Source organism: Ranitomeya imitator, chromosome 5 (genome assembly GCF_032444005.1).
Source record: "Ranitomeya imitator isolate aRanImi1 chromosome 5, aRanImi1.pri, whole genome shotgun sequence".
Lineage (NCBI taxonomy): Eukaryota > Metazoa > Chordata > Amphibia > Anura > Dendrobatidae > Ranitomeya > Ranitomeya imitator.
The window spans coordinates 296,949,716-296,969,332 of record NC_091286.1 but is presented as its reverse complement, the minus strand read 5'-3'; the positions used below and the strand labels follow the sequence as shown (position 1 = coordinate 296,969,332).

The 19,617-nt window shown below is 41.1% G+C and overlaps 1 protein-coding gene across 1 annotated transcript in view; it reads right to left on the bottom strand.

Annotated features, from left to right (window-relative positions):
* The window catches only part of PDSS2 (decaprenyl diphosphate synthase subunit 2), a 358,886-nt gene that overhangs the window by 11,720 nt on the left and 327,549 nt on the right, over nt 1–19,617 (bottom strand). The window contains exons 6-7 of the mRNA XM_069726275.1: nt 4,954–5,082; nt 2,087–2,122 (exon numbers count right to left, since the gene is read on the bottom strand). Of these exons, the coding sequence (XP_069582376.1) occupies nt 2,087–2,122; nt 4,954–5,082 (165 nt within the window). The remainder of the gene's footprint in view (nt 1–2,086; nt 2,123–4,953; nt 5,083–19,617) is intronic.

Below are 19,617 nucleotides of genomic sequence, written 5' to 3'. Positions count from 1 at the left end.
CAAAAAATTTGCAGAGGCGTACATACCCCAGAGAAACATCGCTATAGATGAATCTCTCGTTCATTTCAAAGAGAGGCTAAAATTCCAACAATACCTGCCCAGTAAGAGGTCCAGGTACGGAATAAAGCTGTACAAACTGTGCAAGAGTACCTCAGGGTACACCCACAGATTTAGGGTCTACGAGGGGAAGGACACCCAAATTAACCCCCCTGAATGCCCCCCCCCGTCCTGGGGTGAGTGGGAAAATTGTGTGGGAATTGCTGCACCCACTGCTGGATAAGGGTTATCACCTCTACATTGATAACTTTTACACCAGCATCCCACTCTTCAAGGCCCTCTCTGCCAGAGGTGCAGCTGCATGTGGCACCGTGCGAAAAAATCAGCGAGGCCTCCCTATCGCGCTAATTGGGCAAATGCTGAGAAAAGGGGAAAGCAGAGCCCAATGCAGCGACAACATGCTGGTGGTCAAGTATAAGGACAAAAGAGATGTCCTTATCCTGACCACCATACACCGTGACAACAGCACCCTTGTCACTGTTCGTGGGACCACAGCACAAGTCTGAAAGCCAGATTGTATCTTGGATTACAATCGGTACATGGGGGTGTGTGGATCTTTTAGATCAGGTCCTTCAACTATACAGTGCCATGCGAAAAGCCAAAGTATGGTACAAAAAATTGGCTGTGCACATTGTACAGATAGCACTGTGCAATGCTTTTGTGCTGTCCCGATCTGCAGGCAATACGGGGACCTTCTTTCAGTTTCAGGAGGAAGTCATCAAGGCCCTAATGTTTGGCACTCGGGGAGGTGAGGGTCCCAGTACTTCTGAATCTGATAGTGCCCGTATTGTCCCAGGTCAACATTTCCCAGGACAGGTTCCCCAAGCAGCGAGGACAGGCTGATCACAAAAACGGTGCAGAGTATGCTCCAAGAGGGGAATCCGAAAGGACACAACTTACCATTGTGTAACCTGCCCTGAGAAACCTGGCCTTTGCATTAAGGATTGTTTCAAAGTGTAGCACACGTCCACAAATTAATAAACTTAGTTTATACCCTTTTGACACAACACATCTATAATCTGATCTACCGAGCACATCTTACACGTACCGCCACATTATAAATTCATACACTAAAACCAAAAGCATTATAGTTATTACTATAAAACTATGCCCCTAGATAAATTCCTTCAGAGGTGTAATTTCCAAAATGGGGTCAATTGTGGAGGATTTCCAGTGTTAAGGCACATCAGGGGCTCTGCAAACGCAACATGATGTCCGCAGACCATTCCATCAAAGTCTGCAATCTAAAACGTCACTCCTTCCATTCTGAGCCCTGCCGTGCGCACAAACAGTGCTTTTCCCCCACATATGGGGTACCGGCGTACTCAGGAGAAAATGTGCAACAACTTTAGTGGTCTATTTTCTCCTGTGTCCTTTGTGAAAATAAAAAAATTGGGGCTAAAAGATCAAGACAATGCTTGTCAAGTGTGACTAACCTGTCAATCACTTTTCCAAGCGATGCTTCAAATAACTCGGAAAACGCTTGTGTTTTGCAGGAAAACGCATGCGAATTCCGCATGCGTTTTACCCGCGGCAGGGATTTGCGGAAATGCTGCGGACATTTCCGTGGCATTTCTGCAACCTGGACACATAGCCTTAAAGAAGAAATGGAAAGGAAAGAAGTAATTACATTCATCCATACTATTACATGCAAAAACAGTATTTCACATTTTTTCCCACGACAAAACTATCTATGTAGAAAAATGCACTCAACAATAATGCCATACATAACTGAAAATTATTTTTTGTAACATTGCAAGTGATATTTCTTAACTGAAATCTGTGTTACCAGCCGAGTTTGATCCATTCTTCCTTCTATACTGTGGATTTTTAAAAAATCATTTGTAGTGTATCAATATAATGAAGAACTTGCCAGATTAGAACATGAGGAGATAAAATATTTTTCATGCTTTTCCTCATCATTCTAAATGTCATAGCTTTTTATAAATAACAAGGTGACACTTTGTTGGACTTTGTTTCAGGTAAATTATTATTTAAGTGAATAAGTAGGATTTTTACATATACTAACCTTTGCTAAATCAATCAGGTTTCCTTTTAGCTGAGCCTAAAAAAAAGAAGACAAGTTATATTAGAAAACATTGCATTTAAATGTGAACAGAGCTGTCAGAAGTGTACATCTATGGCTGTGATTGGTGACAGCACACTGCTAACTCTGCCAAAACAGTGTGAACAGAGCCTTAATATTTTAAAATGCAACTAAAGTGGAAGATTTAAAAATAGAAAATTAAACTCAACTATTTGAACACAGCAGTTTAGATCAAGGATGTTTTAGATGCCTGATGCGTTGATATATCATGCTAAAAGTCCTTTATGGGTCATTATTAGTTTGCTTTCAGATAACTAAAAAAATAAAAATAAAAAAACATGTGTTTACAATCAATTTATAGACAACATAAAATTCGTACTTTTTATATGACAGCAATACAAAAGAGATTGGAGTGGACAGGTTTAAGATGCACTCCCACTAAGCTATTTTTTAATCTATTGACTGTGTGTGTATATTTGCATGTAGAATAGTGTGAATGTATTAATACACTCACCTACTACTGCTCTCTACGAAATCCAGAGCCTTTCTTCTCTTCTAAAATGACGTCACCTCTCTTCAGTCTGACTTATTCTACACTCTAAATGTGAACAGGGAGTCTCTTCTATTGTAAGTCTAAGGCTCGTTCTTACGATCCATAGACTTACATGGTAAAAATCACTTCCGGATGGATCAAACAGAGCGCAGTGTGACCTGGAGGAGTCTGCAGAGTGAAAGTGACATTCAGAATAGAAGAATGGTGCTGGATCCCGGAAAGAGAGGCGGTAGAGGAGTATATTAATACATATACATACACATATAATAAATTATAATACAAGTGCATACATTCTTATAGCAGGCAGAACAAACCTCCTGTGGTTATTATGAACTATATTATTAACATAAATTTAGAAAAAATAAATAGCAATTTTCAACAGTGGTACCAGAGGCTTTACATTGTATACGTACCAGTGCACAGCTTCAATTATGATGTACATTGGAAGTTAAATGCATCTAATATAAAAGTTGACAACTATTCCAAAGCCTTAATAGCATCGTTAGCATAGTTTTATGTTTTCAGTTCCTAAGCAGATCTATGTGTTGCCGTGGTAACTGTCACGCAAAATGTGGGAAAGAAAGTGTAACACAAAGGGATGAGGGGAAGGGAGCCCAACACTAAGGAAGAGGGGAGTGGAGACCCCTAGGCAGATCTAAAGTCACCTTGTCTGCCCTAAACGTCCCTATATAGGTTCTGCACCTATCGTCAAGCAGGAACGTAATCACTGCCTGAGACTTATCTTGAGTAGACTATCTTGAGATAATACAGCACCAAATACAGTCCTCCAACAGCACCAAAAAGGAAGATAGCCGACTGCTATAGCTACAAGCCTCAACAGGAGGAAATGGAAATATCATCGGCGAGTCCCAGAAGCAGCCAGGAAGTCTATAAACACCCAGGTCCAGGTGTGTCAATTAGAGCAGGGGGGAGATTGCCACTGGGCCAAAGAGTCAGAAGGACTATGATGGTGTGTGCAAAGCCAACCGCAGAGACCTTCTGCAGCCAGATGCTGTGTGACCATCTGCAGCTTCTGACACACCCGTGACAGTAAGAGACCATGTGTATTTGATTTTGTGGCTATGCTCACTTCCATCTGTGCAGTACTTCTTGCTAACTGATTAAATGTATGTTAAAGGAAACCTGTCAGCTAATTCTTGCTGCCCAGGCCACGGGTAGAATGAATTAAAGCCTGGCTGCATGACTGCAGCAAGACATGTTTTTCTCTGAAGTGCTCTAGTGCTTCAGAGGAAAAAATGGTCTCTGATTCATTTAGACTGGCATTTCATATGCCAGTTTATATGACAGGCATGCAGAAATAAGATGCACTGAATTCATTGGGGGGTGCACTCCACCTAATGAATTTGACAAATGTTATCACTGGTGTTCGCCTCCGTGCACCTCACCAGAAACGTTCCTCCAGTCAGGGCGTTATGTACACTGCAACTTTTAATTAATTTTCAATATGGATGCCGATTTTGGTAAAGCTGCCAAAAACTGATGTGAAATTGCTGTAAAATAAAAAATGGCAAAAGTTGCAATTTTTTTGCAACTTCATTGTGCAACATGTGAAGGTGTTTTACACCAGAATTCTGGTGTAAACACTTTGATGAATCAGGGCCATAGAAAGAGATCGGACTAGTTTAGCACTGCCCCGGACGACTTCGTCTCACATCACTCCATGTGATTGACAGGTTTCTCCCTTTGAACACACGTGGGAGTGACGTGTGAATTAACCAGTGCAATGTTTGATAAATCCAATTCTTTACACTATGTTTTCAGATAAAAACATACCGGACTGCAATCGTGCAGTCAGGCTCTGATTCATACTGCCCATAGGTCAAGCAGCAGTAATTGACTTGCTTTATTTAATAGGAATCTGAGAACGGACAAAAACAGTGTGACTGCAGAATGTTAGCATGGAGATGTGTAAGACCTGGGGGCACAATGCAACTGGTCATTTTTAATAAAGACTTTTTAAGTTGCTTAATTTTAAGAAAATAATTGGTTGCAAAGACCAGGTTTTAAGTGGTTTACTCATGCTGTTGTTACTACTTTTTATGCAATTACTCATGCTGTTTCTACTACCATTTATGTAATTACTCATGCTGTTGTTACTACTTTTTATGCAATTACAACTCTGTTAGACGAAACAGAAATGTGCGCGCTATATAAATCATTTATGCTGGTAAATAATATAACAGATGAGATCAATTCTTTCAATTATTTATGTAAGACATGAAGAGGTAAATGCTGTCAGTTTCAACAGGAGCATCACACAACCAGGAACAGTTACCTGTTTGACCTGCTCCATCCACACCTCTCTTCCTATAAACTCCTGGTGGAGGACAGCCGGGGCAGAGTTCAAGCTGAAAGATGTGCCACTGTACTTCCCATTCACAAACGGTTGCAAGTCTGAGTTCAGCTGAAATACAATTACCAAACAAGGTTGCAGTCATGATCACAATCCATCTTGTCAAATTTAACAAAGTACTGGGTGCATTGCCTGAACATCAAGCACCATTGTAATAGACCCTTCAATCTGAAATGTTAGCAAACATTGCAAGAGACTTGGGAACTTGAAGCAGACTAATTCATTTGTATTTTTTTTAAATATTGCTAAAAAAGCTTGCAATTCTTGTGGTAAATTGAACCGCAATCCTGAAAGAGCAAAACACTGTAAGTATATATTAAGACTTTCTATGGAGGACATTTTTCATTTCTATATTCGCCATGTACTGTTACGATTTCTTAGCACTGATGTTGGTTGAAACTTCATACAGACTGTAAAACCCCCCAAAAATATTTTCATACTTCTTAAAAAAAATTGAGTTACATACAGTACTGGTCAAAAGTTTGGCAATATCCATGAATGCAATTGTTTTCTTAGTTTTTATTGGATTGCGTACATAATAAATTAATACTGAAGGCAGCAGAATCACAAAGGAACATAAAGAAGTAAAGAAACATATGAAACAAACCAGAATGTGTTTTATACCTTAGATTCCTCAATGTACTTTCACACTAAAGGCAGGATTACTCATATTAAGTACCTTCATCAGTTAATCACCTGACATGGCTTACAATCAACAGGTATGTCTAGTCATGTGTACATTTGTGGAATCACACACCTTCAGAAAGTGTTTGTGACTATCAGGTGTGTTTTGTGTGTTTTCAAGAGGCAGTGAGAGTACACAGCTTCATATAGTTCTGAGTCTTCTTCCACATCTGTTATAAGTCAGAATATGACAAGAACCAATCAACTAAGGGAACAGAAAAACTGTCAATCATTATTTCAAGACATAATGCTCAGTCAATCCGGAAAATTGCTAGAACCTTGAAGGTATTGTTAAGTTACTCTCATGAAATTGGCCCTTGTGAGGACTGCTAACAGAAAAATTACCAAGCAATATTTCGGCTGCAGTGGATATCACAGCAGTTAATAAGAGTTATCAGCCTAAGAAGACGCAAATTGATAGAACTCCAGATAACAGCTCTTATAAAACGATCCACAGACGTCAACTAGCACACACATCTCAACATAAACTTTTCAGAGGAGGCTGGGAGAAGCAAACGTTTATAGTCAAATTGCTGTACAGAATTGTCACGATAATGTAAAATACCATAGCTGAGGGATTTTTGCACATGTGACCATGGTCCTGAAAGCACATGGCAGCTTTGACACCCCCTTTCTCTCTCTCCCCCCCTGAATACAACAAACAAGCCATGTGGCCAAGACACTGGGTAACTTGAAGCTAGTGTGTGAGCAGGGTGTGGCTTTAAACTGCAGGTCCTGCAAAGCCACCTGTTGTCCCTTCCTTCTCACTCAGGAATTTCATTTGTCTCAGACCTTGGAAAACGTAAATATCTCTGAGCCTCAGTGCATATCATTAACCAGCCCTTTAGTGATGTCACAAGCTCAGAGGTGTAAGTTCCTGCATTTAGCCCCGCTTGCATTCTTGCCTGGGACCTTAATCCATGAAGACCCTTGGTCATGCACTGTGATGTCTGGATCCTCAACCAGCATGGTTAGCCCGCAATGACTTAAGCAAAATGTGAGTGTAATCCTCTATTTTAATCCCTATTTTATTTTGTAATCTGTACTGTACATATGATCGTCTCCTTTATAATATCTTTTTAATCTTTTTATAAACACTGCCTATCTTTTTAATGGAGTAAAATATTTAATTGTTAGCTTGTCTCTTCTGCTCTATTACGAACGGTGTCCTCTGAAGTGAATTGCGCTACTGATTTGGGTTGGCTTCGGACCCGTTTAAGCGGAGCTGGTGGCAGCATACTTGTTCTGTGGAATTGGGAATCGTTGTAGCGACGGACGGCATTGATAATTATTGTTCCTGCCTGAGTGGGAGTAGTTATATCGCCCTCGCTGCATCGTGTCCAATATTTATTACATAGCAGGCAGCCTTTCTGGTGACTAATTACCCTAGGTGCAGTACCTAATCTGACCTGAGGGTAAAGGGGCGCCAGAGAGCTGCAAGTAACAAACTGGAACTGGGAAGTGGGATAAATAGATAAATCCCTTTCAGAAATAACCAGGGGCAACCAAACAACTCCAGTTCGTGACAAATTGGTGTGAGTAGTGGGGACGATAAAGGTATCCTCCCCGGGATCCCTGACATACTGCTGGGATCCGTGACATAGTGTTGGCAGCACGGTGTGAATCGTGACAAGAAACCACTACTAAAAACAACAAACAAAAAGAGACACATTTGGGGTAACCAACACATGGATTAAACATTAAATACGTAGAAATATGTAGAATGGTCTAATAAGTTAAAACTTTTGGTAACAACAGCCATGTCTTTGTGATTTGAAGAAAAGGTGAACAGATGGTTTCTACAGGTGTGGTGCCCACCATGAAGCTTGAAGGGTGGAGATGTTATGGTGTGGACGTGGTTTGTTGCGGACAGTTGGTGGTTGATTCTGAATTTGAGGCACTTACCCAAAATGGCTACCACAGCAATCTGCAATGACATGCCATCCAAATTGGTTTACACTTAGAGGTACCCTGATTTGTGTGACAATAACCCAAACACATCTGTTGGCTATGTAACCAAGAACAGACATGGTGTGCTGACCAACCAAGCACAGTGATACTGTTGTTTGTAAACCAGGTATTGGTACTTTTGGCAGTGTGGACAGATGCCAAGTCCTGCTGGAGAATGAAATTTCCATCACCAAAAAGCTTGTCGGCAGAGGGAAGCATGAAGTGCTCTAAAATGTCCTGGTAGACGGCTGCGCTGACTTTGGTCTTGATAAAACACAGTGGACCTACACCAGCAGATGACATGACTCCCCAAACCATCGCTAATTGTGTAAACTTCACGGCAGACCTCAAGCAGCTTGGATTGTGTGCCTCTCCACTCTTCCTGCAGACTCTAGGACCTTGATTTCCAAATGAAATGCAAAATTTACTTTCATCTGAAAACAACATCATGGACCACTGAGCAACAGTCCAGTTTTTCTCCTTTTTCTCCTTGGCCCAGGTAAGACACTTCTCGCGTTGTCTGTTGGTCATGAATGGCTTGACACAGTGATTGAGATGGAAATTTCACTCTCCAGCAGGACTTGGCACCTGTCTACACTGCAAAAAGTACCAATACCTGTGCCTTATTGGCCAGCAAACTCGCCTGACTGTAACCCCATAGAGAATCTATGGGGTATCGTCAAGAGCAACCTGGGCTTCCATAACACCTCAGCAGTGCCACATGCTGATCGCCTCCATGCCATGCCGTATTGATGCAGCAATTGATGCAAAAGGAGCCCCGACCGAGTATTGAGTGCATTTACTGAACATACATTTCAGTAGGCAAACAATTCGGATTTTAAAAATCATTTTTCAAGCTGGTGTTAAAAAGTATCCTAATTTACTTAGATGACTTTTGGGTTTTCATTGGCTGTAAGCCATAATCATCAACATTAACAGAAATAAACACTTGAAATAGATCACTCTGTTTGTAATGACTCCTTATAATATATGAGTTTCACTTTTCGTATTGCAGAACTGAAATAAACTAACTTTTTGATGATATTCTAATTTTGTGAGAAGCAGCTGTATAAATAGTTTGGCGCGTGAGTTCCTGCTGACAGGTTCCCTTTAACAATAACAATTCACATTGCAGTGGTTCTTCAGCAGAATGTCTATTACTTTGCTATACATACGGTAATCTGTGTATTATATTTACCTGCTAAACTCCCCCAAGTCAGCAACAGTTTGCAATATAACAAGCAAAAGTCATTGCTGTTACCCAGAGGACTGTATGGTGCTCCTGGGCAGGAGTTAAGCATCGGGGAATACATCACGAGAGTGCAGTGTACATGAAAAATACTATTAAATTATGAATGCAAAATCTGTTGTTTTCCATTAACACAAGAAGCATAAAATTTTTTTTATCTTCAACTTAAAAGACTAGTCAGCTCATGATTAACTTGCACAGATTCCTTTATTGATTTCCTCTGTTTTAATTGAAAAAAACAAAAACAATCGTATGCTCAAGAATAACCTAAGAATATGACTAAGGTCCACAGCTTACCTGCAGCCATCTTTTTGTCAAAATCATAACTAACAGATAGAAAGCAAAATATGTGCATTGCAACGTGTGATGTCGTGTACATGCTCCACATTCATCATCCATTCATTCTATAAAGATTTTAACTATATATTACACCCAGCATGAGTAAAGAAAATAGTGATTTGCACCACATTTATTAAAAGGTGCATACTAATAAAATGGGGTTGATAGGACTTTTTTATTTGTTCTTCTTTTACTATGGGCCTACGAACTAAGGGTATGTTTCCAGGTTTGATGCTGTGTTCATCCACAGCGTCAAACCGCAGCGGCCAAATGTTACAGCATAGTGGAAGGGATTTGAAGAAATCCCATCTTCACTATGCGAGCAGGGACACCTCTGGCGTCCCTGCGGAGACGGACATGCGGCGCGTCTTTCGAGACCGCAACATGTTAATTTATCTTGTGGAGATAGTTGTTAACTACCTGCCTGTTCTACCAGTGCCGGCTCAAATTCAGCTGCCCCACATCAACAGAGTAGCTACTTCTCTTCTGGGCTGCTCTGGGCATGGCTGCCAGTGTCATGTTCATTGACAGCTTCCCGCAGTTAGAAAGTGGGGAGCTTGCTGTCAATCAGAATGACATGAGCAGTTATGCCTCATTAAAAGTGCAGAGTGGAAGAAAAGAAGCTGCTTGTCAACATGACGTCAGTGGGAGCCGCAGAATCGCCAGTAGGAGCAAGCTTGGGACAGCTCTGAGTCAGCAGAGATCGGTGGGCAGAACAGGCTGGTAGTTAGCAACCTGTGCCTGTAAGTGCTTAGTCACATGGTAAAAAAAAAAAGTTCAAGCTAACCCCTTTAAAAGCCATCTGTCAGCAGGTTTTTGCTACCTCATCAAAGCAGCCTGATGTAGGCAGAGACCCTGAATGCAATGATGAATCCCTTATATTGCTGAGTGCAGTGGTTCTGACACATCAGTTTTCAGATTTAGCATGAAGCAGAGCTGAGAAAGATAACCCCACCAACACCAGGCTCCCTATGTACAATGTCTATTTAGAGAGCAGCTCAATGGAGGAGGGGTTGGTGTCGGTCATCCACGTGTGCGCCAGCTGGTCACAGCAATGATAATGTCCTAGTGATAAAACCTTCAGTATAAGTAAACAACAGAACACAGCCTGACATGTAACACATCCCTGAATTCTGTGTTTTAACCTTTACCTCCTGCTGCCCTCAGATTACATAGCAAGAAGCTGGTGACAGATTCCCTTTAACTCCTTTTCCTGAATGGGCAATGTTCCATTTTCATTTTTCCTCTTGTTTGTGCACTAAGCACATTTTTCATACTATCACACCAAGCTTCAAGCGTCCCTGTAAATGCCAGTATCATCCTATCCTCCCCTCACATCAGTATAGATGAATCCAGACCAGCTCTTTTATGTTGGGCTAGTCACCAAAGTCTCCATTTGAAGACCTTCTCATCATCACTGTTTGCTAAACCTGGTCGTAATGCACCAAGATGGCAGATAGCCAAGAGAACTTTGTTCTTTGGGTCAGTTTGATTATAGTGATTCCAAATGTATGCAGTTTTTGTTTAATTGTTGACTACTTTTGAATTAATAATAATATTTGTAAAAGAAAAAAAACATTTTAGCATTGCTGTTCTGAGAGCTATAATTTTTAATTGATGTAACTGCTTAAGTCTTGTTTTTTTCGGGATACGATGAAATGTTCCTTGGCACCTACTTGAGCTACCTAGCACTTTTTGATAATTTTTTATTATATTTTGAGAGAAACATACTTAACAAAAAACTCTGGTAATTTTTTTTCTTAGAGTTTTCATAGAGAAATAAATAATGTGATAGGTTTCGGCCATTACAGAGAATGTAAAGCCAATTTTGTGCATTTTTTTTATTTTTGAGTGTCAACAAATTGGTATGGCAGTGAAAGAGTAAATTAAGAAGAGTGAGTTATAGGGACTGGTGCCCTTCACAAAATAGATGGCATCATGAGAAAAGACTATGTGGCAATACTGAAGCAACATCTCAAGACATCAGCCAGAAAGTTAAAGTTTGGGCAGAAATGGGTCTACCAAATGGACAATGACCCGAAGCATACTGCTAAAATGGTAAAGTGGCTTAAAGGGAACCTGTCACCGCTCAAAATCGAGGGTGAGCTAAGCCCACCAGCATCAAGGGCTTATCTACAGCATTCTGTAATGCTGTAGATAAGCCCTGGATGTATCCTAAAAGATAACAGAAAGAGGTTAGATTATACTCACCCAGGGGCGGTCCCGGTCCGGTCCGATGGGTGTCGCGGTCCGGAGCCTCCAATCTTCATCAGATGACGTCCTCTTCTGGTCTTCACACTGCGGCTCCGGGGCAGGCGTACTTTATCTGCCCTGTTGAGGGCAGAACAAAGTACTGCAGTGTGCAGGCGCTGGGCCTCTCTGACCTTTCCCGGTGTCTGCACACTGCAGTACTTTGCTCTGCCCTCAACAAGGCAGATAAAGTACGCCTGCGCCGGAGCCGCAGCGTGAAGACAAGAAGAGGACGTCATCGTAAGAAGATGGGAGGTCCAGGAACGGACCACAACGCCCATCAGACCGGACCGCCCCCCCAGGTGAGTATAATCTAACCTCTTTTTCTCATCTTTCAGGATACATCGGGGGCTTATCTACAGCATTACAGAATGCTGTAGATAAGCCTCTGATGCCCGTGGGCTTAGCTCACCCTCGATTTTGGGGTGACAGGTTCCCTTTAAGGATAACAAGGTCAATGTTTTGAAGTGGCCATCACAAAGCCCTGATCTCAATCCTATTGAAAATTTAAGGGCAAAGTTGACAAGGCAGGTGCGAGCAAGGCGACCTACAAACCTGGATCAGTTACACCAGTTTTATCAGGAGGAATGGACCCAAATTCCGACCAACTATAGTGAGAAGCTCATGGTAGGATATCCCAAACGTTTAACCCAAGTCATTCAGTTTAAGGGCAATGGTACCAAATACTAATGAAATGTATGTAAACATTTGACTTTGCAGTAAGTAATAAAAATACCTTAAAACATTCTCTCTCATTATTCTGGCCTTTGGCAAATATTAATAATTATGGTAATCCTAATTGACCTAAAACGGGAAAGGTTTATTCTGATTTAATGTCAGATATTGAGAAAAACATGCAGATGTGTCTTTTTATATAGCGTATGTAAACTTATGGTTTCAACTGTACATAGCTAGCTATATGTGCAAAACTAATATGTCAAAGCTCCCCCTACTCCAGTCCCTTTACAATGACCCTTTGCACACACTCATTCGATGTTTCAATGCAAAAGATGAGGTTTAAGTCAGTCTATTGCTGTTAAAATACATGTGCATTTCCTCAAAAGACAGGAAGTGTGAGACTAACAAAATTCCAAGTGGCCAGTGTGCAAAAAATTCAAATTTTTACCTAAAAAAAACCAACAAATAAATAAATTTAACATGAAATCCAGATTTAAACAGTAGGAGAGTGGCTACTTTTATTTTAACTACTTTCAATACTAAAAATGATTACTATAGTCACCAAAATCTCGCTATGGCTTGTTTGTCCAAATAACGCATAAGCCCACACATAGCCTCCTATATACAGTATCAACCTCCACACAGCCTCCTATATACAGCATGAACCCCCATATACCTTCTCATATACAGCATGAGCATCCATATAGCCTCCCATATACAGCATGAGCCCCCTCATAGGCTCCCATGTACAGCATGAGCCCCCACATAGGCTCCCATATACAGCAAAAGCCCCCACATAGCCTCCCATATAAAGCTTGAGCCCTCATATAGCCTCCCATAGACTGTGTGAGCCCCAAATAGCCTCCCATATATTCAGTATGAGTCCCACATAGACTTCATTATATACAGTGAGGTGTGAGCCCCACATAGCCTCCCATATATACAGTATGAGCCCCACATAGCATCTGTATATACAATGTGAGCCCCACATAGCCTCTGTATACACAGTGTGAGCTCCCATATAGCCCCTGTACATACAGTGTAAGCCCCCCCATATCCTCTGTATATACAGTGAGGTTCTAAAATGAGACCTTACCCAATATTGCCATATTGCCCATGAGGGGCTGAGGGAAGCACAAATAGACTCTGCTACAGCTCACAGGATCCCTACAGTCCCTGGCAATATTGGGTAAGCTCTTCATATTCCATACAGTAGTGGCCATTTGGCTTTTATTTTGGGGATAAGTTAAAATCCCTGCTTTCATGCACTTGAACTTTCTAATATGAGGATATCTAGAAGCTATACTACAAATATATTCTGATGATTCTGGTTATCATTACCGTATATATCCACTTTATATATTGCCTGTTGAGCTTTTCAACTTTTTTGAATTTTACATAAAAACCTATGAACCAATTCACTATTGTTGATGTAAGGAGAGGATATTTATTATGCAGTCCTTCACACAAGAGGCACTTTCTGTTTTATTATAATTTGTTGTTCTGTCCATTAATAATTTAATTAATAAAATATATTATTTTTATACATAACCTTCTTGAAATGGTTAGCTGTGTTTGCCTATTCCCCTTCATGTTGGGTAAATATAGGCGACATCTTATGATTTACTTAACTAAAATAGACAGCTAAACAGGCAGTCGCTGTCTAGTCGTTCCTACATCACAAATAACTCTCTAATCCTAAATCAAATAATTCCTTCATGGTTTTTTCATTCAAAGGAAGGGGTTTTAGTTACATATTTGACCCCAAAAAGGCAATTCTGCATGTAAGGCCAAAGCAAACTGATAATTCAGTTCCTCCACTCATATTTTACCTTGTATGAACTACACGTTATTTGGAGGATGGGATCTTGAATTTCTACATTATCTACCTGCCAATACCAGTGGGTATATGGAGGAATGTATTGTAGAAGAGTAGACTATTCCAGAAGTATAAATGGAGAATACAAGCTGTATATGGGAAAGTCCACCTTATGCATTATTCTCACTGCAATAGACAGTACTGTGTAAAAGTTTTAGGCAGGTGTGTAAAAATTGCTGCAAAGTAAGAATATTAAAAAGTAAAGTAAACAACATGCAAATTGAGTGTATAAAAGTGAAATATATAGTCAGATCAATATTTGGTATCACCATTAGTGATGAGTGAATGTGCTCAGATGCTAACAGAGGTCCCTACGTCTGTATGATTTGCGGCTGTTTGACAATCGCAACACATGCAGTGGTGGTCTGTTTATTAGGCAATCACTGCATGTGTTGCAGCTGCTGAACAACTGCAGGACATATAGGCGCAGGGACTCAAACATACAGTTAGGTCCATATATGTTTGGACAGAGACAACATTTTTCTAATTTTGGTTAAAGACATTACCATAATGAATTTTAAACAAAAAATTCAGATGCAGTTGAAGTTCAGACTTTCAACTTTCATTTGAGGGTATCCACATTAAAATTGGATGACGGGTTTAGGAGTTTCATCTCCTTAACATGTGCCACCCTGTTTTTAAAGGGACCAAAAGTAATTGGACAGATTCAATAATTTTAAATAAAATGTTCAATGTAAAATGTTGGCAATGACTGCCTGACGTCTTGAACTCATGGACATCACCAGACGCTGTTTCCTCCTTTTTGATGCTCTGCCAGGCCTTCACTGCGGTGGTTTTCAGTTGCTGTTTGTTTGTGGGCCTTTCTGTCTGCAGTTTAGTCTTTAACAAGTGAAATGCATGCTCAATTGGGTTGAGATCAGGTGACTGACTTGGCCATTCAAGAATATTCCATTTTTTTGCTTTAATAAACTCCTGGGTTGCTCTGGCTTTATGTTTTGGGCATTGTCCATCTGTAGTATGAAAGCACGACCAATCAGTTTGGCTGCATTTGGCTGGATCTGAGCACACAGTATGTCTCTGAATACATCAGAATTCATTCGGCTGCTTCTGTCCTGTGTCATACCATCAATAAACACTAGTGACCCAGTGGCACTGGCAGCCATGCATGCCCAAGCCATCACACGGCCTCCGTCGTGTTTTACAGATGATGTGGTATGCTTTGGATCATGAGCTGCACCACGCCTTCGCCATACTTTTCTCTTTCCATCATTCTGGTAGAGGTTGATCTTGGTTTCATCTGTCCAAAGAATGTTCTTCCAGAACTGTGCTGGCTTTTTTAGATGTTTTTTTAGCACAGTCCAGTCTAGCCTTTTTATTCCTGATGCTTATGAGTGGCTTGCACCGTGCAGTGAACCCTCTGTATTTACTTTCATGCAGTCTTCTCTTTATGGTAGATTTGGATATTGATACGCCTACCTCCTGGAGAGTGTTGTCACTTGGTTGGCTGTTGTGAAGGGGTTTCTCTTCACCATGGAGATTATTCTCCGATCATCCACCACTGTTGTCTTCCGTGGGCGCTCAGGTCTTTTTGCATTGATGAGTTTACCAGTGCTTTCTTTCTCAGGATGTCCCAAACTGTAGATTTTGCCACTCCTAATGTTGTAGCAAGTTCTCAGATGGGTTTTTTCTGTTTTCGCAGCTTAAGGATGGCTTGTTTCACCTGCATGGAGAGCACCTTTGACCGCATGTTTACTTCACAGCAAAACCTTCCAAATGCAAGCACCACACCTCAAATCAACTCCAGGCCTTTTACCTGCTTAATTGAGAATGACATAACGAAGGGATTGCCTACACCTGTCCATGAAATAGCCTTGGAGTCAATTGTCCAATTACTTTTGGTCCCTTTAAAAACAGGGTGGCACATGTCAAGGAACTGAAACGTCTAAACCCTTCATCCAATTTTAATGTGGATACCATAAAATGAAAGCTGAAAGTCTGAACTTCAACTGCATCTGAATTGTTTTGTTTAAAATTCATTGTGGTAATGTCTATAACCAAAATTAGAAAAATGTTCTCTGTCCAAATATATATGGACCACACTGTATTTTTCGAGCACTCAGAAGACACTCGGTTAGCATCCAAGCATGCTTGTATATTCGTATAACACCCTATCCGAGCATGTTCTCTCATCACTAGTCACCATTCTTTGTGTCCAAATACAGCATCAATTCTTCTTGGTACACTTGCACGCAGTTTTTGAAGGTCATTGGCAGGGTGCTCTTTTCCATGTTGAAAGTGGTTAGGTGTAGCTGTGTCCAACTGGTTACTGCCAGTTCTGAATTGAAGGCACTGCTGGACATCTTCCTTTGTCAAAGAGGCGTAAGCATGATAACGATTTCATCTGCTGCACCAAGTTTCATTGGCCAACCCCAGTGCATACACGGCCCTCAACATTGGCCATTTCTTGGTGTTCTCTATACTGAGAAATAAAGGAGAATTCTTATCCCTCATGAAATACTATCAGGGAGGTGTCGGATTGGCTCCAAATGTATTCTGCAGTAGGGCAACGACCCCAAGCATACAGCCAATATTATGCTTTATATATGCTTTATGAAAGGGGAACACACCAGTTGTGAGTGAGAGGTTGAAGAGGTGTTTTAGGGTTGGGAGGAAGACTGTGGCAAGGTTAGGGATGAGGTGAGATGGGAGCGGGTCAAGCGTGCAAGTGGTTAAATGCGATCTTGACAGGAGGATGGAGAGCTTATCTGCTGTCATCACTTCCAGGATTCTGTCTTCCTCTTTACACTGAAGATGGATGTTAATAATATTGGCTGTATGCTTGGGGTCGTTGCCCTACTGCAGAATACATTTGGAGCCAATCCAACATTCACTTTCTCCAGTCCCGCATGCTCAGTGCCTCGGGGTGATCCTCAACTCTGCCCTCTCTTTCAAGCCTCATATCCAAGCCCTTGCCTCCTCCTGCCGACTCAAACCCAAAAATATTTCCTGGATCCGTGCATTCCTTGACCATGAAACCACAAAAACGCTAGTGAATGCTCTTATCTCCCGCCTTGATTACTGCAACCTCCTACTCTCTGGCCTCCCCTCTAGGACTCTGGCACCACTCCAATCCATCCACTCTGCTGACTGACTAATCCACCTGTCTCCCTGTTATTCCCCAGCCTCTCCTCTGTGCCAATCCCTTCACTTGGTTCCTATTGTCCAGAGGATCCAGTTCAAAACCCTAACTATGACATACAAAGCCATCCACAACCTGTCTCCGCCATACATCTGTGATATGGTCTCCCGGAGTTACCTACACGCAACCTTCGATCCTCACAAGATCTCCTACTCTACTTCCCTCATCTTCCCACAACCGCATCCAAGACTTCTCCCGTGATTCCCCCATACTCTGGAACTCTCTACCCCAACACATCAGACTCTCGCCTACCACGGAAACCTTCAAAAAGAACCTGAAGGCCCACCTCTTCCAACAAACCCACAACCTGCAGTGATCCTTATCCTTAGTCTGCTGAGCTGCCGCACCACCAGCTCTACCCTCTTCTAGTGTATCCTCACCCATCCCCTGTAGACTGTGAGCCCTCGCGGGCAGGGTCCTCTCTACTTCTGTATCGGAGTGTGCCTTGTTTTGCTCATGCTTATTATTCTGTCTATGTGTGCCCCTTTCACATGTAAAGCGCCATGGAATAAGTGGCACTCTAAAAATGTATAATAATAACAATAATAATAAAAGAATAATAAGGCCCTCACACAGCCTGATCTCAACTCTGTCTGGGATTCCACGAAGAGACAGATGGATTCACACAAGCAATCATCAATAGAGGATCTGGTGTTAGTTCTGCAACCTGTTTGGAACAACCTTCCCACCGAGCCCGCTCAAAAAAATGTGTGCAAATGTACCTATAACATTAATTCTCTTATGTGGTTTTGTAGCAAATGGGTGGTCACACAACATATTAATTTGGTTTAGATTTCTCGTTTGCTCATTAACTTTGCATTTTGTTGAACTAATAACATATTTAGTTGTAAGTATTCTTACTTTGCACAACTTTTTAAACACAAACTTTTGTACAGTGCTGTAGTATATTGTTAGAACATAGTGTAAATGGAATATTGAAAATTGTGTTGTTTCATTTTTCTGTGACTGTCAAATACCAAAAGCCCATCAGACTCCTACATTAAAATGTAATGTATAGAACAAGTAATGGCGCAATGACCATGGTCATACAGTGTGAGACCTTCGGTGAGGGGGGCCATCGGTACTAGTGCTATTTTCAATTGAAGGTGTGTTTTCAGATGAAACTCCAGTTGACAACTATTATGGAGTAGAGAACCAAAGGCTCCCTGCTCTGTGTTTACTCTACAGCTGCAGGCCTATCAAATACCCGCAGATGCAGAGCACTTCAACATAATGAAGTTACGTGGGCCTGTGACGAGGCTCAGGAATCATGTCATTATGGCACCTTTGGCGCCAAGACGCCGTGGTGCTCTGCAGCTGCAGGCCTCTAATAAACCTGCATGTATACAGTAAGTGTGGGGAAGGGAGTAAGCTGGGAGACAGAAGAAGAGGACAGAGATGCTCTACATGAGGATGGGGACAGGTAAGATATTCGGTTGTTGTTTTTCTTTTCTTTTAAATAGTACAGTACTGTGACAACAGACCATATGGGCAAAATGAGTGGCCACAAAGGGGCCAATATTAAAGTAAAGGGGGACAATATAAGGGGGGGGTACATAGGGGGACATTAATAAATGTATGGGGGCCATTGCTAATATATGGGGCCACATAGGGGAGCATCATTACTGTATTATATTTTATTTATGGGTATACTGTTACTGTGGAACAATAGGGAGGTATTGTTATTGTAGAATTGGAATAAAATGTGGGGAGGGTACTCTTAACGAGACTACAAATGTCTAACATTTTGCAGAGATGAATCCTGTCCAGTGAATAAGAAAAGGAGAAAATATTGACTTCAATTGGAGATGTCACTGGTGAGTGTTTAGAGTTACCTGTGCTGCATACACCAATATCATCCACTATACAGTCAATGCACGGGGGTAATATTAGTGTAAGTACTGCAGGTTTTATTAATAATCAGTGTGGTTTTATTATTCATACAATATGTGGTGGTAATATATGTTAGGGTCAAGATATTGCAGTATTATTCATCCTTGAATATGGCATTACGTTCAAGTGGGTTTTATTCAGTAATAGTATGGGGATAACATTTGTTATTTGTTAATTGTTAAGTGGGATACCACAGGTCTCTTTCCTGGGCCCTGTATTGTTCAACATCTTTATCAATGATTTACATGAAGGAATTGAGGGTAAACTGATTAACCCCTTCATGACCCAGCCTATTTTGACCTTAAAGACCTTGCCGTTTTTTGCAATTCTGACCAGTGTCCCTTCATGAGGTAATAACTCAGGAAAGCTTCAATGGATCCTAGCGGTTCTGAGATTGTTTTTTCGTGACATATTGGGCTTCATGTTAGTGGTAAATTTAGGTCAATAAATTCTGCGTTTATTTGTGATAAAAACGGAAATTTGGCGAAAATTTTGAAAATTTCG